Genomic DNA, 22078 nt, shown 5'->3' with positions numbered 1-22078 from the left:
TGGAAGCTGTATGCTCAATAAAAGGCTATTTTAGTCAGCATCTTGCATAATTAACAGCTCTTCAGTTTTGACAGATGTGTTTGACTCTAGAACTGTGCTCTCAAGTCGATGAATCAATGAGTTAAAGCTACTTTAAGACTCTGTGCTAAACTGTTTCCTATGTGTTCCACTTAAAAGTTAATGGAGAAAAGTTAGACTGTGATTTTGACCCGAGTTTCCATGGCCTTCTCTATATAACTGATCAACGATGGAGTGTAAAAAAAAAAAAAATCATTTGTACTGAACGACAGAGTTAGAAAAACAAAACGCTGAAGGGACACATTAATGGGGGTCTCCCAGAACGGACACAGGATGGGTGATAAATGTCTGATCTCTGGGCGCCCATCACTAGAAATTTAGGGGGTCATTTACTCAGGGGTGCACCTAGCCTTTCATCTGCCTGAGGCGAAAAAACTAAAACGGAGCCCCCCCCCATGTCGATTTCTTAACCTAACCCCTTTGCCTCAATGAAAGCGGTCATTGCCCACGGCCCTTCGGCTGCCCCCCCCCCCCCTCTTGTCCCTACCTGGTGCTGTCTGGGGCGATCGCCTCACCTGGCCTCATTGGTGGTGCACCCCTGCATTTACTAACAAAAATGTGCCTATATTAGGCGTATTTCTGGCGCAGATTGCAGAGCAAAGGTTATTTGCGCCGCAATCTGCGACTTTTCCCCACCTGCAGCAGGTTTAAAAGTAGGGGACGGTAGGCCAGTCTCATTTATCATTGTCTACGCCTGTTTTAGGCATAGAACATGGTCTAAAGCAAGGAAGCGGTCTTACATTTAGACCGACGGTATATACGCCGAAGTTACAGTATGTAGAGGCGCCAGGCTCTGCATAACTTCGGCGGATCCACCTCCAGTTAAAGGAGTTATTAAGACGTCTAAAACACCAGTCTTAATAAATGACCCTCTTAATATTTACAATTAAAACACCAGAACATTTAAAGAGGTTCTACAGTTTGTTTTAACTGATGATCTATCCTCTGGATAGATCATCAGCTTCTGATCGGCAGGGGTCCGACACCTGGGACCCCTGCCGATCAGCTGTTAGAGAAGGCAGCGGGGCTCCAGTAGCCTTCTCACTGTTTACCGCAGGGCCAGTGACGTCACAACTAGTATCAACTGGCCTGGGCGGGGCTAAGCTCCATTCAAGTGAACAGAGCTTAGCCCCGCCCAGGCCAGTGATACTAGTCGTGACGTCACTTGGCCTGCAGTTAACAGTGAGAAGGCGGCGGAGCGCCGCAGCCTTCTCAAACAGCTGATCGGCGGGGGTCCCGGGTGTTGGACCCCCACCGATCAGAAGCTGATGAATTATCCAGAGGATAGATCATCAGTTAAAACAAACTGTAGAACCTCTTTAAGTTCCACCTATTGAACCACCCAGGAATGCCGCCCCCCTCCTCAAAAGATACGAAACGCTCACTGTAGGCAGAGCTTGCATAAGCCTTGACCCTTAAATGGATCAGTTCATAGGATTGGCAAAATAGGGATTGTTGCCAAGTATGCCACTGGGAACCCCAATGGTGACAAGAAAAGGGTCCCATGTACCACTGTGTCTCATCACTACGCAATCACAGTGAGGAGCAACTTAAGTTGGGCAGTGGTCACACATTTGCCCTGCTACTCGAGTCAAAGTCTACAATGGGTTGGAAAAATAAATCCAGCCAGCAAAGGAAGCAATATGGATAACAACAATACATTAGGGCAGTGTTTCCCAACCAGTGTGCCTCCAGCTGTTGCAAAACTACAACTCCCAGCATGCCCGGACATGCCTTTGGCTGTGCGGGCATGCTGGGAGTTGTAGTTTTGCAACAGCTGGAGGCACACTGGTTGGGAAACACTGCATTAGGGACTTGTATTAAATTTATCTACATGATGAATGCTATTTGCTGAAGTAACACAACCCCTTTAAGGCTGTACAGCCCAATGTGACAGAAGATTGTCAGGAGAGAAGCATTCCCTCCGGGCAATCAGCATGGCAAGGGGTCCTAACCGCTGCTCTAACTATGGTGTGAACACGGTCTGGGGGTGATATAATTCAGCTCGCAGCAAAGCTTCCCACAAACGTCCAGCATGAATGCTGCGGTTGTGCGATGTGAATGAAGCCAGGCTGCAAGCCACACCCACACCAGACCATGTGATGGAGGTTACCAGGTGCAAAGGAGTGTTTAAATGCCAGGTAAAGGCAGACACACTCAAATCTAGCAAAGCAGAAACCAAAAAACAAAAAAATGTATTATAGACAGTGTTCACACCATAGTTAGAGCAGCGGTTAGGACCCCTTGCCATGCTGAGAGCCGTGACGTGGTGCATGATGGGCTCCGATATATCCATCACTGGTATATATTGGCGAAAGTCTCAGCTTTTAATACCTTAATTTGTGTCTTGCCAGTATAGTCAGTGTTATATCTGTTTGGTGCATTCTTTCTCTGTGTTTCATATGATTGCTACATTCTGTGTAGTTTGCTCTTGTGGTGCATGTGGACCGCGTCGACGTCCTCCATTGTATGCATATTTTGCTGGGGTTAGTCGATTACCGCGGTCCACATGCGGTCGGGCTGCTCCCCCTAATTGAGGACACGCCACTGTGTCTGGGGTTGAGCAGCTCCTCCAAAACTGCCACTAATACATTTTTTTGTTTTTTGGTTTCTCCTCCGGGCAATCGCCTGCTCACTAGCGGAAGATACCGCTGCTATTACATGCAGCGATCTCCTCCTCTGCACAGGAAGGAGCAATCACTATGCCATCGCTCGTCCCCATTCTGTATAGTGGTTTGCAAACGACAATTTTTTAACACGTCAAAAGGTTTAGATCATCCAATTAACAAGCGTTTGCTCGTTCATCAGGCAATCGGTGGCAGTATTACTCTGCAAGATGATTGCTTACGAGTGTTCATAGGAATGCTTGATAGCGATCATCTGCCGAAAAAAATTTGCCGGTGGAATTTGGCAGATTCCACGCAAAAAAGCCTTTGTTCTAATTGGGAGTCCGTGCTGCAGTTTATAGCCATGGCAGCGCCAAGAAACGGTGATGTCCTTTCTTGATGTGGTGTTCGAATGGATGCCGCTGGACTCTACTGTAGCAGTTGTCCGCTCTTGCTTTAAATCCATTCAATGGGGCTAAACAGCAAGCGTGTCTGCGGCATTCAAACTGAAAAACCACATCAGAAACCGCGGTTGTTCAGCCGATTATTATTATTATTTTTTTTTTCAAACCAGTTAAGATTGGTGTAAAATATTGAATTGATACATACCGATCCCACACCAGTCCAGTCCCAGCGCTTCCCAATCCCTCACTGGTCTTTGCTTTATTCTGCCCCCACACACAGGAAATGAGCACTGGCCACAATGGTGACCTATCATTTTCCACATGTTGAGACTTGAGAGGGACAAATAGAGACCAAAAGGGGATTAGTGTCGAAATGGGAGCAGGGAATGGTAAAATCGATCATTACTTATTTGTGTTACCTTTCAGAGCCTTTCTAAAAAATAAATAAAGTTTAAAAAAGTTTTCAACTCCCTTTAATATACTAGAAAAACCAAGGGAATGAACCCTCCTGGCACTACCTAACAAATACAAAAAAGAGACCACACAGTGATGCAGCATCTCATCTATAGCCCGTAAGAGCAAAGTCTGGAATATACACTCCGGAGAGTTAATCTACCTAATGGACAACTGGCTATTGATCTCGTCTTCAGATGGTTAAACACAAGTGGCAGAAGGTTTTCATAAAACAGAGTGTCCGCTATGACACAGAAAAATTTGTATATCCCTGATTTACAGCTATGTTCTTCTTGACCTACAAGATACAAAGTTCTGCATTTGGAGCAGCCTCTGTCCATTAATTTTATAGCGTCTTCATTACACCAGCATGTGCTAGCATTTGCAGGTCCCATTTCAGCCATTGACATTGAATGCAACACAACACAAACAAATGGCTGACGATAAGACAATGACGTTTCAATTTTCACTTCTCTCCACAGTGGAGGAGCTCTCAGATTAGTAATGTTATGCTGGAATGTATAAATAAAGTCATGGATTTTAGTTAAATTTTTATAAAAGTTCAAGGGAACAACAGTCAATGTGCGGCAAACAACGCCAAGGACGAGAATTAAAACAAGAGTTGTGAACGCAGAGTAATCCTCGACCCAGATAGGGGCGTAATAAGCGATCATAAAGGGCCATTTATTAAAGTGGTAGGTCCATTTGGACAACATTTATCCTACGTGAGGATCAGCAGAAACCCAAGAAAACTGCGGCCACTATAGGAGAAATGTGGTATTACATGACCATGAATAGTAGATTACATACGTGGTCTTGCTGGGTGTTACCACAGTAGTCTGGGTCCACTGCCACGCCACTCCTTCCAGTGTGCACAATTTGCTTACCGGCTCCATGGCTCCTCCAGCCTAGTCTGGCCAACATCCCTCTCTCCCTGCCCGACCTCCCGAGTATCGCTGTTTTCCCTCCACTACTCCTGCTCCCTGACAGCAATGACTTACTCTGCCCACAGAATACACACACCTCTCTCTGGCTCTTAAAGGGTCAGCATGTGGAAACCTTGATCTTCACCAACCTATTGCTGGCCAAGCAAGGTATTTTGAGGGACTCTTCCCGTCTTGCAGGGTGCCTGAGCAATAGTACACTAGTTACTTGCATAAGTGTGCTGTTAGCTTGTTTGCCTTTTCTGTATGCCGATTTCTAGCTACTTCCTGTGTTGTCTCTTTGCTTCCTGACCTAACAGTCTAATCTCAATACTAACCCTGACCTGCGCAAACTCTGCCTACCCTGACCTTGACGTGTGCCCGATTACGGTTTTGACTAATCCTTCAGTGCTCCACAACAATGTCTTTCGACCCCCATGAGTCAGCAGTCATTGGAACAGAGACTAATCCAAGAGTTAGCTGCCTTTCGGTTCCTCTGCAACAGAGTTCAGATCCCTGCACGGGTGTTAAAAGGGGAAAGACCTGAAGGGGAGTCACTCAGATAACGCCCTTAAAAGTAGCTCCAAGTCAAATCTGATCAAGTGACACAGCAGATCCACATCCACTTTGTTGAGACCCCCCCCCCCCCCCCCAATAAAAACTGTAAGTCCTAATAGGGCACATTTACAGAAGTTGTCCTAACATGACTATCCCAGTAAAGGTCAGCAGGCAGGCAAGATCATTCCAAAATGTCACCCAGTTACCAATTACCAATAAATTATTGAAAATTGGTAATTCTAAATTCCCAATGAGCTATTTTTGTGATGGGGAATAACCAGTCCACTTTACACACTGAATAGTGGAGGGGGGGTTAAGAGATTTCCAATGCCATGATATTAAAAGTTTAAAAACCCTAAGATGCTACACACCAGGTCATATCAAGATTGTTCAGAAGATATTTAAGCGAGATACTGTAGATGTACAGATCTACATTTTGTAAAATTTCAAAATTTCTTTTACAAAATTCAACACGCTTTGTTTGCCCATTGGTAAATACATCCTTGCTGGGGTTAGGTACCGTCCAGAAAGCACCTTGTCTATGGGAGAGACTATCAATAGGTAGGGGTCTAAGGTGGCACCATCTACTCTGCTAGACCTACAGACTCGTGGGATCAGCACTGTAATATACAAGCAAGTCGGGGATTACAGCACAATACACTGTAAGTGTTGTACAAGCATCACATAAGAATTGCTTTTGTTCCTTGCAAATGATCCAAACAGGTCTCACCAATCCATTACGTAACTTTAAAATTTCACCAAGACACACATTTTAATTAAGAAACAAAAGAGGAGACTTGAGGCTCCTTGCTGTAATTGCCGAAATCAGAAATGCATTTGTAGTTTGCAAGCACATGGAAAAAAAAATACACTCCACAAAGCCGTGCAAACTCTTGGGAACATTTGTCGTGTCTAGTACACCCACTCAAACCTTCTGATAATGTCCCTGCTTAAACTCAGTAACATGTTCAGGTACCCACATAAAACTTGTTTGTCTCACACTCCGTTCAATCCTCCCCGTCAGAGCTCAGCAGGGACAACCTAAGGCAAACTCCTCAGGCTAATTTTAAGTATTTTCTTTAAAGGGATAAAACTGGAAAAAAAGTTCTTTCCCTGAAAATAGTAAAAAAAAAAAAAAATCTGATGGTGTCCGGGTCCCTGCTGTGCCCTATTTCCTGTTCTCAACATGACAGGATATGGCTGGGAATGCTGCTCATCCAATCACTGGACGCAGAGATGACTCGCCTTGGCCAATCATTAGCATTGCTGGACATTTCCAGTTGTGTTGAGAACAGGAGCAGGAAGTGGAGCACAAGCGGGGACCAGGGAACCATCAGAATAGCAGAGGCAGGGAATCTGCGAGACATGGAACTACATTATTATTCTGCCTGTGTGTGGCACCTCCCAAATACAGGACGAAATGGAACACAATGCACAAAAATATAGTAAGGCCTACAGTAGTCTTCTGCATGAGCCTTAGATGTTGGCCTATTACTGGTATACCCATAATCCAATGAAGAACTGCCCTCACCACGTGGCCACCCAAGCAATGAAAAATATTTGAATATTTGTGCTTTTATTCCATAAGTTGAGATCAGTTTTTACATAGGTTACTTTTTTCCTCAAGTGTCTACTCAAAATGACCGTACCGATTGGGCACCATGTGCAGATAACTATTTTCATATGGGATCTGTGTTTTCCTGGCCCTGCTCACATAGGGAACGTCCTTATTACTTTGTGATATTTAACTGCAAATGAAAAAAAAACATGCTGCATTATTACATGATCGACCCAAGGAACATTCTACCTATAGATCAATGGAGAAGGTTTCATCGTATTACACTACTATTGATTGCAAAGGAGATGGGCTTGTGTATTAAAGAGGATTGCTAGTTCTTGTGCGGCAGAGAAATGATCTGTATAATGTCAAGCTTCATGTGACTGGTCGAGCTTCAGAAAATTGAGTATTGAAAAATGGTGATTAAAATTTCTGCCTCCTCCACCCACTCCCAGGGAGATACTGAGAACTTCTGATAATCAGGTGGGTTCTACATTGCCAAACAAGTTCTATCAAAGAAAGGAAGAGGATTCAATCCATATGGAAACTTGTGGCATGACAAAAGACCTCCTAAGCACAAGAGGAGGTGTTATGGACAGTGGTTGTGGACCCATTGTCCCAACTAACCATTTTGACTTTGGGCTAGTCCAGAAGGTGTTATCCTGGTGGTCTCCCGATTTTCACCCTTTAAACCCTGTACGGGGATCTAGCCTTTACTGCAGGCGAGCCATAAGGCCTCCACCTCTTGGAATAGTCCCAGTGTGGTTTGCCGGGTCTGTATAAGGAAGGTCAAGTCTCAAACATAAAACACAATAAAAAGTCAGATCCGCGCTGCTAAAGTGCTAATCACTGAGGGATTAGGCAATACATGTAGCCAGGAAACCGGCAGAGAGCAGGGCTGGTAGATTTTCATTAAATCCGTGAAACAGTCCAAAGTTTAGGGCAGGGGCACAGGATCAGTACGGTGAACAGGCACAGGTCAGGCAGCAGACTGTCAGGATCCAGGAAACAGGTAGGTTGATAGGCAGACAAACAGATTGTAGCTCTTTTACAGGCTATAGCAAGATACACAAGATATATAGACACCAAATTGCTGAGGCCAGAAACTGATTTTAGCCACACAGCTATATAGACCAGGCCGATGAGCAATTGGAAACAGCCTAGCAGCAGTTCACAGAGCAAGAGAAGATATTAACCCTTGCAGTACTGCAACTGAGGTGAGACGCAATGAGCGATGGTCATCATCATTTATACACAGGAAGTTAGTGCCTGTAGACACAGGACAGAGGCAGCCATGCACCGCCATTGTAATGGTGGGCCAAACATCTTTTAGCATATATACAATTTAACTAGCATTATGGTTACTTGAATATAGGGCATCTCTAAATTTCATGATGGAGAGTCTGGACCACCCTCTGGGCTGCCTAGCTAATCCTATGTCTATAGTCTCAGATATATTTGGTGTTTGGACAATGAATATGCCCACTAAAAACAAGTTCGACAGGATACACAGTTCCATTGTGTGATGTTTATTGTTATTTTCTCCCTAGAACCATGAATCCAAATAGAAATAGAGTATCATTTAAATGAGGACTCTTACCTGGGAACATTACATTACAAGGTCTTACGGTCTACTGAAGTCAGGATGGGATAGGGTCCATCTCAATTCCCAAGATGTGTGTGGGACGGTGTCTTGTGCCAACACCTGATCCAGACCATTTAGGCAAGTTCTTGTGAAAACCATAACTAGGTGATCACAGATACCAGACCCTTCTTCTAATAAGAACACATGTTAAGAAACATGATCCATTGAAAGAATCTTTAAGAAGCTATCTAATGGCTATAGGTTGCTTTAAACCATCTGAACTAATCTAGAAGTCTGGACAAGTGCACCAAGGATGAACTGTAATACTTTCCTAACTGTGGGAATCCCTCAGGGTTGGGGATACTTTGCTTGATGTTGAGGTCAGTGGGAGAACTGCAGTTGTCCAACAACCTATAACTCCAGTAGAGTTTTGATCCTAATCTTACCCGCTCAGAACTCCTGGATCCAGATTTGGCTTTACAGATATATTTTAAGCTTTTGCAAAGCTAAGATATAATCCAGTAAGCATTAGACACCAGTGTCATTACAAATACAAATGTTAGCACAATTGTAATCATCAGATGTTCCTATGCCGCATTGTTACTCAGCGACAGTCACAAATATGGTTATAACTACTGTCAATCAAGGTTGACAACAATCCCGAAATGGCTTCTCATTGTCTTGTAATGATTCTCCATCCAGTACAGCTGGGTGAGTAAAGATACTTCATATTCTTTAGAACAATCAAGATCTCTATGCTAGCCCCTCAAGAACAGATTCTGGTCTAAATAACCACATAATTATTTACATTGTGGCACCGCTCCCACCAGGCATCTTCCAGACACACTTATCCAGCAATAATGGGGGAAAAAAAAAACTCAAACTCTAATCTTATACAACACCATATAATGCTACGGGAACAAAAGAAAACTGATCACAATGCTTGCATATTTCAATGTCTGATGGGGTCACTTAATGTAGAAAAACAGCAGGTTGGTGAGCAGGTTGCTTGCAGAAATTACTTTGACTTGCCCGTAAATAGAGTATGGCCGTGTTCTTGCTGCTTAAAACGATGATAATAATGTAATTGCAAATGCATAAAAAAGCAACAAAACAAATGTATGCAAAAAAAATAATACCGATGCAGCACTTCAAGTGAACTTCTAACCTTGATTAGTCTTGGTCTTCTCTGTGGGCAGCAGAATATAAAGCAGGGGGAGCTCAGAAGACTAAAATATAGTTTTGTAGAGAAAATATCCTGTTTATTGACTAACTAAACGTTTGAATACATTTTTAAGATATCCCTAATACCCTAATAACAGTTTTAGTAATATACTTTATTAATAGAGTTTTGTATTTGCCTCCCTAAAGCGCATGTTTCGCTGTGCATTTAAAGTTTACTTTTCAGTTTAGTTACTCATTAAATTCCTTCTTGTTCCGGGTCTTATTCAATGATGAGAAGTCCTTATGTGTATGAAAAAGTACCAGCCAGCAGGACTACACACTGGAGTCCTAGGTCTACAATGATCAGGGATCTAAAGGGTTCTCCTATCACTTGTATTTTTTAACCAATTAAAACCAGATACTGAGATAGAGATATATATATATATATTTTTTTGTAGTCTATTTTTACTTTTTGGATGGAAATTATTTTTTTTTAATTCTGTTTTCTGCACGTGATAATTCTGTATAATCAATATATAGCTGTTACCTTTCTCTGCAATTCTGCCTGTGGTGATAATAAAGTGAACAGGAAGGGTCAGCCTACTATGAGGCTCAGTGAGCAGAGTGAAAACTGCAAGAGTTCTTAAATATCTCTCTCTATACATTATATATATCCCTTTCTATCTCTCTATTTAGTGACGAACAAAATAGAAAAAAAAACTTGTATGTAATTTTCTGATGACACCTTCCCTTTAAATACCGATACTGTAATAGGCTACCAGTGTTTGATCAGGTCTGACACCTGGATGAAAAGGCTTTGGCGCTCCAGGAAAGACATACTTTAGTGATGACGTGGGAGGGGATGCCATAAAATCATTGATAAATTTGCCCGATGTCTCAAATGCTTGAGTCCTGAAAACAAAGGAATCTATCTAGCTTTCATGATCTCTGCTTGCTGTCAATTAATTAGAATCTGCATTGTTTAATTCCAGCGGATATATAACACCATCCTGGTCATGTGACACAGACTACAGTTATCGGAGTTGCTTCTTGTAAGGAAGAGTGCACCTCTGCACCCAACACATGAACAGGACAGATTGCATCCACTGAAAATGCACAATGACAGCAAGAAGGGATCTTAAAATTGGACTTGGAAAGAAAATGTAGAATTGCATTTTGCTGCGTGGTACAAAAGCTTTATTAGCCAAGACAGCAATATCCTTTAACACTATTTCATGTTTCTCCACATGGGGGGGCTAATAATGGACACGGGTTTGCACCCGACTGCAGGATCGGTTACCTGTAAAGCATTCTGATGGGATCTTCCATGATAATATGGACAGACGCAGGCACATAATTGTACAAACAACGGACAGATGTCCGGCATTTACAAGCAGCCAGAGACCTGCTAATGCATTACACATCTGACATACCAAGTTTCGCTGGGTTTGCATTTACTTTCTACAGAAACTATTTCTGAAACTGAATTGTGGTGAATCAGCTAAAACGTCCCTTTCTTCCTTTCCTACTTTATGCCCCCGAGGATGTGATTTGGAACAAATGGACACTCGTACACATCTGGATTCCTAATTAAATTCATGGCACATTTGCTTTTAAGTGGCACGAGGACAGAGCCAAAACGCGAGTGAGGAAAGGACAAGGAGAAAGACCTAATTAGGGTGGAGCACATACAGAATGGAAAACGCCAATAGTTTTATAATGTACACCGAATCTACATGCACACCAATTATCCAAGGGGGTACTGCTCCGTACAAGGGAGCCTGCACTGTGCCATGCCTCAAGGGCGAGGCCACACACTGCTGCACTCTTGAGGTTTTAGGGCAAATTTAAAACAACAAATAGAGACCAAAGAGCTTGGTTTTACAAAATTGAAAATTTTTCGCTGCAAAGCTTCACAACAGACCCCTGAATTTTAATTTCGGGACTGAAACGCGGTGGGTTTTCTGCCACCTATTGGAGAGTGGATGAGATTTTAAGAAAGATCACATACATTCTGGACAAATTGACCCGCATTGTGGATATTAAAGAAGTTTTCGGAGACATTTATACCGATTAGTGTTGAGCGAATAGAATTCAAACGTATGGACATCGATTGGAATTTTAAGAAAAATTTGATTCCCTGTGATGCCGAATTTCCTCACGCTTCATGGTAACGAATGAATTTTCCTCAACATGGCGGTAAAAACAAAAACAATACACACTTGCCTCATCCATTTGAGTGCAAAGAGACCCTCTTGATTGAAGACATCACAACAAATCTCGCGCGCAGTGACATATGAGGTCACTGTGCCAGCCAGCACGATGATTATATCACGTCATTGTGCAAGATTTTGAGCGGTGTCTTCAATCATGATCAGATGGATAAGGTATTTATATATTATTTTTTTTACCCTGATTAACCCCTGAAAGGCCTAAATGGTAGCCTCAGATGCCGCAATCAGCGATGAACCAGGCATCAGAGGGGTTCAATGATGGGGGGTGGCATGATCACTGCTCCCAGTCATTGAGTCCGCTACAAAGAAATGCGCTTCGGGATGATCAGCTGTTTGAAAAGACACCAGCGCTCGCAGTAGTGCCGCGGCCTTCTCACAGCTCAGCCTAGACCATGCAACGTCACGTCTTCAGTTACACTGCCCATTGAAAAGAATATGATACCAAGCACAGCCACTATACAACGTACGGTGCTGCGCTTGGTCAGCTGAGAGAAGGTCATGGCGCTACTGCCAGCAAAGGAGTCTTTTCAAACAGCTGATTGGTGGAGGTCCCAGGTGTTGGACCCCCATCGATCAGATACCAATAATCTATGAAGAGGAAAGGTCATCAGTATAAACGTCTCAGAAAACCCCTCTAAATCCACAACAATTCAATTTATTACTGCAGATTTGACTCTCTGCAATGCAGTCCACATATAACTGGTACTGATTCTGTTGCAGATTTGCAGTGGAGTCTTGGTGCTATTCTGCAAAAAAATCCAAAGTGTGCATTTCCGGTGCAAATTCCAGCCATTCACCTTAAAAGAGGTTTTGTAGCCGCTGAGCCAAAGTGCTGTACAGAAAGGTATTTTTTCCTAAAGTGATCTGTCTCCTCTCAAAGAGGTTCTTCAGCAGTTGTGCCAAGTATTCAGCTTCATGAATGCAACTACATTATGGATTTGTAATTCAATACCATAAAAGATATTTTTTATGGGCCCATATTGTGTCTTTAATTTTACACGTGGAATGGTTTATTTCACGGTGGCCCTGCTTCCTTTGAAAGGCAGCAGCTGTGGTGAGAATATTGACTAAGTACAGTACAAAACTTCACTCGAGAAGACCTTCACGGTAGTGGTGCCTCTTTGAGAAAATGAGAGAAGGCTTCAGGTCCTTTAGATACCGACTTGAAGCTCTTCTCTCCCTCTCTAGAAAGAGTTTCGGACGCAGCTGTGGTGAGTATATTGACTCAGGTCCTACAAAACATCAATCAAGAAGACCTTCATGGTGGTGGTGCCTCTTGGAGAAGATGAGAGGAGGCTTCAGGTCATTTAGATACTGACCTGAAACTCTGCCCCTCCCTCTTTAGAAAGAGTTTCTGAAGCAGCTGTGGTGAGTATACTGACTCAACTCCTAGAGAATCTCCCTAAAAACCTTCACTGTAGTTGTGCCTCTTGAAGATTGTGAGAGGAGGCTTCAGGTCATTGAGATGTCGACCTGAAACTCCCATCCCCTCCCTCTTCAGAAAGAGATTCTGCAGCAGCTGGGATTTAATATAGACTATTATATACGCTAGGAATATACACACGTGTGGCATATCTTCATAGCCCTGTATGGCATTATACCACTGAAATGAAGGCACAACAGCAGCTGCGGTGCTTCTGGGCATCCTGCACCATCATCATAATTCATGAATCCCTCGGTACATGGAGAATAGAAAAATAGGATTTCAGATTTCAAAACTACAAAATTCATTTGAAGCCAGGACGTGTTTTAATAAGTGCATCTGACAAGGCTTCCCAGTTGCTGTCTATATCGTGAGTGACGGCCATTTAGTGATACAACCACGTGTCTGCGCTCACCTCGACGGGGAATCTTCTGCCGTTGATGCTGTGTTCGGAGCCCGCTGATGCATTGCTTTGACCCCAGTGGAATTCTACTTTCTCTGCCTTAAACCTGCCCGGCAGCCCTGCACCGCTGATGTAATAATCATCTTTCAGAAGAATGGCAACTGCAGGAGAAAAGCGAGAGGAAAACAAAAACCTTGTCAGAAGGCGCATGTCATAAACCAATTTTTAGAAAATTGTCCTTTCTGAGGAACTGAATGAGAACATGAAGCATTAGCACATATGCACACCGCACAGGATCAGATTTGTTATGGCTGTCTGAAATGAGATTGTGTATTACGGTCTGTACATTTAGGTAGTACGACAAAGGCTACTTTCACACTCGCGTTTTTCCTTTCCGTTTGTGAGATCTGTCTAGGGCTCTCAAAAGCGTTCCAAAACGGATCAGTTTTGCCCTAATGCATTCTGAATGGAAAAGGATCCGCTCAGAATGCATCAGTTTGCCTCCGATCAGTCACCATTCCGCTCTGGAGGCTGCCTGCAGCGTTTTGCTGTCCGCTTAACGAAACCGAACCAAACGGATCAGTCCTGGCACACAATGTAAGTCAATGGGGACGGATCCGTTTTCTATGACACAATCTGGCACAATAGAAAACTGATCCATCTCCCATTGACTTTCAATGGAGTTCATGACGGATCCGTCTTGGCTGTGTTACAGATAATACAAACTGATCCGTTCATGACGGATGCATGCGGTTGTATTATTGTAACTGATCCGTTTTTGCAGATCCATAACGAATCTGCCCAAAACGCGAGTGTGAAAGTAGCCTAACTCGCCTTTATACTTAGAAGGCTCCCCATCCACCTCCCCCTCATCTTTGTTACAAGAGCCTCATCCATCTGATCAGCCGAGAAGAAGGTCCATCCAGTTAATGCGCAACAGGATGAATGGCCATAACTCAACCTTCAATTAGAATATATTCACACTAATGTCATGGCTGCAGTTTATGTCAAGAAGCCATGTGGTGGTGATGGTTCTGCATTTCTAAAAAACAGAACACGCAACAGTAGAGTAGGTAAGATTACGTTAAGATTTCATTGATTAGCCCGTTTTTCGGGAGAAGACCAAGTACAGAGGTGTGTTTGCTTCACATTTCTATCGTTACACAACTTAATATTCTTGGAGTCCGCAACCTTCGGCACCCCAGCTGCTGTTAAACTACAACTCCCGGCATGCACACTTGATCGCCTGTTCTTGTAACTCCCATAGAAGTGAACGGAGCATGCTGGGAGTAGCTTTACAACAGCTGGAGTCTCGGAGGTTGCAGATTACGGTCTAAATGGAAGACATAATAAAACACACAAAATGGAAGAAAGTTAAATATCCTAGATATTCCTCTCAATCTCCTCGGATCCTATTTTGTTTCATTTGCAAATAAAACTTAGAAACATATAAAGACATCTCTGTGTGACCCAGGGGCTCAGCCATGCTTTCTCCTTTTTAATACTGTCCTGTGTCTGGAAGTAAGAGAACTGGGTGCAGCAGGAGGACAAAGAGTTCAGCTCCATCCCGTCAACTATTTCCCAGCTGAAAATGGAATAGATGAGCGAGAAATGAAATCTGCAGGATCAGCTTCAGAACTGATCAGACTGACAAAAAGTAGACTTTCCCCCTGGGTTGGTCAATCATTTTTAGGTTAAGTATTCCTTTCAAGGGACTTTGATACTTAAGTTCTACCCTTAAGATAGGCCATCAATATCAGGTAAGCGTGGGTCTAACGCACCACACTCCAATCAATCATCTGTTTCAGGGTAACTCTGGCACCGGAAGTCAGCGTCAGAACTACACAAGTTCATCCAACGTGTGGTGGAGGGAGATGGTGACTGAAGTGCTGCAGTAATCAGCTCCACTCACTACACAAATGGATGAAGCTGAGCTACCCCAAAATATCTGACTGGACAGTCGTGTTGTGTTTAAAAACAACCCCTCTGCCAAACTTGATATTCATGACCTATCCTTAAATACCCCTTTAAGCGAATAGGCCAATAAACCTGGACCTCAAGTTACTGAACAATTTGAGATAGCAATTGTGAAACATGTGGATGAAGTATGATTACAGTAAGCCAAGACAACTTAGTGGACCTGCAGGAGAAGATGAGGCAAAGAAAACACGAGAAGCAGATGGAGGAGAGGGATAAATGAAAGACGTAGAAGCTTTGTGAATTCATCTTCCATGATTGATGCTTTTAAAGCCTGTGCTTTGTATAACTGATGTATAGAAACACATAACAAGCTCTAACCACCCCACGCATTTTTCTTTCCAGCATCAGGTGAACAGAAGATAGCGATGCATCTGATAGATCACTAGACTAAAAAGAATGTTTCCTGATCAATGGTGGAGCTCGACTCTGCCGCACATCCCAGGACGGACTCTCGCTGATCGTCAGATCAATATGATTCTGATATTTTGATCTGATTTAGGTCCTGTGATTGTTCAACAAAGATCACTGAGCAAAACTAAAAAAAAAAAAAAAAAAGTCAATCCCCACAAAAAGATTAAAAATAAAAGACCAATCAGTTTCACGAGACTGACAAAAGATGGTTGAAAACTGGAAAGGAGAATCTGACTAAATGACTATTCTAGAACCACACATACACAATAGACTCTGGTGAGAAGATCAGTTACTAAGGGATTTCAGACACGTTTTATAGTTCATTAGATTGGCCACATTGATTTTTGTAGTGTTTCCCATCATAGACCCACCAAAAGCTAGAAAAATTAACCAAGAAGTCACAAATCCATGCAGCTTTTTAAGATTTTCCACCACTCCCATGGCACTTTAAAAAAATTAAGTGGGGCTCACCTGAAGTGGATGGACCCCATGGCTGGGCACATTCACCATCATTTACGCCAGGAAACTGGCATAAATGATGACTAAAATTTACGCCAACAGGCGTAGTTTGTGTCGCATGGACAGCACAAGTTGGGACGCATTTTTTAAGAGGTCCGAGCCTATTAATAAATTCAGTGCACATGGACTTCTTAGTCTTGAGAAAAAGTGCTCCATAAAATTTCAACTGAGATGGATGTTCACCTCAGGAATCTGATGCAACAGGTTTTGTCTGGATTGTAGGTCATGAGCAACCAGCTTCTTATTTCTACATATATTCTTGATAATGGGACGGTGACAGATCGAAAGAAATGGAGGTCTAGTATTGCATCTTAGCCCTATGCAACCTTATCTCAAAGGATCCATTCAAGCAGAACGTGCAATGTGGTTACATCTGACTAAAAGGGTTGCACCAACGGTGATTGGTAGGGATCTTTGCCGAGAATGGGGGTCCTATTCAACTCCATGGAACTGTTGGAGAACATAGGAGTAAAAGAGCTTTGCCATCTCCGGCAGCCACATACAGTTGAATGGAGCGGGGGGCATGCATGCTGCTGCTTCATTTAAACAGTGGAGCACAGGCCTCCGTTCTTCTGCCCTAGAAGTTGGACCCTCGCCGATCAGACACTTTTTCTGTACCCTGTGGACAGGTTGTTGTCATGGGACAAGCCTTTTAATGTCTAGTATCTTCGAGTAACAAAGAGAATATTAAAACTTTACCCGATGAGGCTCAACCCAATGGTTTTACATAAAACTTAGTCAGGTCACACTTAAAATTCTGCGTAGATGCATAATCTTAAAATGTAAATTTAATTAACAATTTCTCCTCCTCCGTCACAATCAGGTGCTCCCCAGCAATTAGAAGATCAGTTGTGCTCGGTGTCTGGTTTTTCTTGGTAATATCCCAGATCTGATGATTAATTTTCATATTTGGCTTAACTTGTTTTTCAAAGAAAAGATTTATAGTGGGAAAAAAATTATATAGTGGAAATTCTTTACTTTAGCATTCGATAGTCTAATAATCTGCAAACTTGTAGGATTTATTCATTCTTTAGTATTTTTCTGACATTCCCAATAGACATTTATATCTTAGTCATCGGACATGCCACCAATTTCTCATCTCAACTTATGGGTCCCCCACTTCCTCCAAGGTCAAAGAAGGGAAGAGATGAGCGGGTTTATCGGTTAGCATGGGTTTCTTGATTTTCCAACCATGAGGGGTAAAAAATAAATAAATAGATCAATATTTTTTATGTTAACGGAAAATAAGGCTCTGTAATAGGACATTTGCTAGGAACACGGAGCAATATCTGCTTCACACATTAGGAAATTCAAGACCATGATATTTTTTGGCAAGGCAAGCATTAAAGATATGCAGCTATGCCCTTCAGTGGGGGTAGAAGAGTGACAATCTCTCTGAAGCGCCCTCAAAACAATTATGTTTTGTATTTGTAGAGTGAGTGGACCTGGATAGAGCGCTGATAAGAAGTTCCTGCAAAGCGATTAAGGCAAAGGAAGAAAATAATGCTGCATTTGGCAAATGAATAATTTAATGCCTTTTTTATTTACAAAGCGCAAAACAGGGAGACAAAAATATGAACTTCTGTGTTTGACTAGAAAAAATAACTAACACGACCCTCAAAATAAATTTAAATATTTGCATTGAATGTAAACTTTCTGGGGAGAGGCTGCGGACTGCGCTGTGGATCTGATAACTTGGAAGGCACAATGGGAATTTAATGACATTGTATAAATACTTCATTAGCTGTAAGTGATTAATCGGACCCTTGGAGGTCATTTTACTTGTAGCAAGATAAATAATTTAAAGAACCTCTGGAAGATTTACAGGCTGAAATGTTCTGCTAATAGCCTGGGGGTTACAGGATTTTGTATCTGCGCTAAGTGTTCCAGGTATATCTGTCCGCCATGCTTTACCAAGGAGTGTGAGCAATGCGGATGTCTTCCCAAGCTGCTCCATAAACATACCTAACTTTATACTAAAAGGAGCTTACCCAAGACAGTAGGTGATCTCTTATCTCTAGGTCCCAATGACTGGGACCCCCTTATGATGCTTATCCCATCACAGCAATAGTGTTGAGTGAACTGGTGGTTTCAGGTTTGGCATACAAGGTCCAGGTTATCCAAGAATTCCGTTATGGATTCCGCTACTAGGGATCATAAGTTAAGGTCCGTGCTAGCGGAATCCATAAAGGAATTCTTAGATAACCCGAACCTTGTACGCCGAACTTGAAACCACAAGTTCCCTCAACACTACTCCTGATCTGCTCTGTGCATGGAACTGCAACATTTCAGTCAAGGGCGCTGTTCTGTAGTCTCCTGCATAGTCCGAAGCATCAAAAAACTTTGACTGGGCAAGGGTATTTGATGGGTGGGGGTCTGATAGTAAAGACCTAACTAATACGGAGAATGAAGGGTCTGCAGCACTGAGATAGCATTTTTGTTTCTTCAATCTCAAGATTCCATTAGTTAAACATTAAAGGAGTTGCACTTGACTCTGCCAATTCCCCACTGTTGCCATTCCAATGCTCTCCATTTCCTGTCCTGGCTCAACACACCAGAAATGCCGGGAAGTCTGCATTACCACTACCACTTGCTGTGGTTCCAACTCTGCTCTCCAGTTCTTACCCCAGTTCAATACACCAGAAATACCAGCAAAGGCCATGCTTAGCCAATCACTGTCCTTAAAGGCGAGCCACCAGTGATGGACATTCCCTGGCATTTCTGCCATGGCAAGCTAGGACAGGAAGTGGAGAGAAGTTGGAAAGGCAGCAATTGGTGGAGATGACTATTGCCGGTTCTTCCTGGCATTTAGGTAGTGTTCAGCCGGGACAGAAAGTGGAGAGCAGTATTGGAATGGGAGCAGTTGGAATTGGTGGAGGTGACCAAGCCTTCTACTTTAATTTTATGATTTTCTTGCCCTAATTTTTTTTTTAATCTCTATGGAAAACCCCTTGCACGTGTCCCTGTGAAATGACCACCTCTCCGTATTCTCACTGAAGACAGCTTGAGCCATCAGAGCTCAGCTACTGCACCCAAGTCAACATATGCTTGTATGTTGCCTGTATGTATTTCTCACTTCTGGGACCCCCCCGCTTATCAAGAGAGCAGAGATACTCCAACCAAGTAGGAATGAATGGTGAGGTGGCTGTGCATACATTAAATGGGGGAGGGGGTAAGAAAAAAATATATATAAACATTATAATGTGACTTGCACCACTTTTGATCCTGTCTCCAGGACAGTCATAGTTCTATCATATACTGTGGTCACACAATTGAATACATAAATGCTGTGTTTTATGCATGAATGCAAATAGGAAGCAGACATAGCAGCTGTCAGCAAGTATGGGAGCCCAACTACCGTATATTCAGAGGTAAGGTGCAATTAGTGGCAACTATAAATGGTGGAAGGTGAGATGCAGAATTTGGAGATCAGAAAAGGAGGAAAACACTAGAACCTAGAGTAACGTGTCCTGATGGATTGGGCACCCCATGCTTACTTGTTATAGCCCTGCAGTCTAGATGTACAACTTCTAACTTTTGCACATTGATAATTGTTTACCATAAAACCCCCTTTAAAGTGCAATGTATCAAAAAGAGAAGATATATAGCTACATCTAGATCTGACAACCATCCTATATGCCGTTATTTAATCAGAGCGCAGTCCATCATGACCAAGGCTCAGGCGTCCGAGGCCTTGGAATGATACCATGTCTGGGTGCCAAGCCAAGAAGCCAGAGTATTAAAAGCAGGATTTGGTGGTTTCTGAGAATTTATACACAGTGCTTGAATCCAGATCATTTTGTTTGGGTGTATATTAAATAAAAATCCTAGCATTTCATTACTCACAGATAAGCAAGCTGTGATTTATGTGGCAGATGCAAGTGAATGATAGGGTGTATGGACAAAGAATGCAATCTGCGGAAATAGAGCAGCAGAGCGGTAAACCTGCCTGTATCACTCCACTTTAACCAATTTAATGTCCTATATCATTGCTGTGACATTTTATTTAAGAAGTGCATTATATAATAAATTTGATTTTTGCAATGTAATGTTATGCTAGTCCACTTCACGATGGCGGTTGGATGGGGTGTAGTACTTCCCTGTGACCAGTAGGTGTCCCCACTTCAAACTTATTGAAATCTTGTTACAAGGAGATTTTATCACCTTTTTTTCAAAGCAAGAGGTAAAATCCACGCACAGTGAGCTCTCCATGGAGGTCAATGGGAGTTAAATATTAATTAATGTCTCAGAAAAACAGAAAAGACTTTGCTTGTGACTAAGGATGAGCGAATAAATCCGGGTTTGGTATGAATTTCACAAAAAGTCATACCCCAAGCAAACCCAAACCCAAAATTTTTTTGTAATTCATTTCGGGAGAGAGGGAGAGCGATAGATAGATAGAGAGAGAGTTGCCTGCATATGTAAAACGTGCTAATTTTCATACATTTTTTTCCAAGAAACCCAGAGGAACCTTGACTGACCTATGATACACCTCATGCATCCTCCATAAGGAGAAATAGTACGCCACCAAGGCCTCTCAGGCAGCCAAGCAAATTTTTCTTTGTTCAGCTCTGTTAAAGGATAGCTACCCAGAAAGAGCTGGATTCCTGGTGTGAGACAGTATTCCTTTCCTTCTGGAAAGACAACTAGCTTGTGTGTCTCCTTTCCAGAGAAGCATTACGTGGGGACACAAGCTCAGTAATAGATAAAAGATCTGATTAAAGAAAGAGTATTGATTGAACAGTTTGAGGCTATCACCAAAAACATAGTACGAAAAAATGAGTAAAATTCATCTATGAAGCACAAGGAGGTATGTATAAATATAGATACTAGAGAGATGGGTAAATCAATTCTAGCAATTCGGAATTTATCCTAAATTTAAATAAAAAATGGATTTTAATATACCCAAATATTTTGCAATTCATTTCAGGCAAATCAAGAGAAAGATTTGCATGTGAAAAACTTGCAATTCAGCCTTCTAATCATTTTAAACAGGCCTGATTGCATAACTATGATAATAGATAAGTCAGCCTTACAACTGCACATAGCTCTTTCAGAACAAAGGTGCTTTACCAGAGCAAAGCAGATAGCATAAGCTTTTCTAGTTGAGAGGCCTTGGGGGACCTCTGGCTGGGTAGTATTTCTATTTTGGAGACCACTTAGTATATATGATGACTATTGTTGACTAGACATTGCTCCTTTTGTTTTGTTTTTTTGGGGGGGGGGGGGATATGCAAATTAGTATGTCTAATGTTGTCTGGCATCAGAAAGACTTACTTAATCTTTTTTGTTAGGAAATCTAATTTGTGCAGCTTTTGGGAAAATATTCAAATTAGCTTTCCTAACAAAAAGGATATGAAAGTTAATTATTTCTGATGACAGGAGAAATGGCCTAGAGACCCAGAGTACTATACTAGTCTCTTTCTGTCTCTCTGATCAGAAACAAATTTCAACAAATTCACTAATCTTTAGTCATGACACATGTACACGATTTTCCATCAGTTATTCGTTGTAAGTTCAGTGAGTCACCTGTTTTGCCAGTGTTTTTCATCCATGTCTTGTTAGAAGACTCGTTCTCGAATCCGTCCAGCTGCAGCTCCAGGAATTCATCCCTAATATTGGCAGTATAATCAACAATGTCTACAGGGGACTGGTGAAAGCCTTTGCAGTCCGGGCTGGTCATCACCCAGTTCTCGGGTCCATACAAACCTATTAAAATAAAAGACGCCCATTAATATACAGCAAACCTTTAGAGGCCTTCACAAACATATAGGCAAAC

At 42.3% G+C, this 22078-nt stretch overlaps 1 protein-coding gene across 2 annotated transcripts in view; it reads right to left on the bottom strand.

Annotated features, from left to right (window-relative positions):
- Positions 1–22078, bottom strand: part of PTPRG (protein tyrosine phosphatase receptor type G) — a 470827-nt gene that overhangs the window by 225165 nt on the left and 223584 nt on the right. For both annotated transcript variants that reach the window (XM_044300597.1, XM_044300598.1), the window contains exons 3-4: positions 21829–22008; positions 13402–13550 (exon numbers count right to left, since the gene is read on the bottom strand). In XM_044300597.1, coding sequence (XP_044156532.1) covers positions 13402–13550; positions 21829–22008 — 329 coding nt within the window. The remainder of the gene's footprint in view (positions 1–13401; positions 13551–21828; positions 22009–22078) is intronic.

This window comes from Bufo gargarizans, chromosome 7 (genome assembly GCF_014858855.1).
Source record: "Bufo gargarizans isolate SCDJY-AF-19 chromosome 7, ASM1485885v1, whole genome shotgun sequence".
NCBI lineage: Eukaryota > Metazoa > Chordata > Amphibia > Anura > Bufonidae > Bufo > Bufo gargarizans.
The sequence above is the reverse complement of the archived record's forward strand: the minus strand, read 5'-3'. Positions and strand labels throughout refer to the sequence as shown.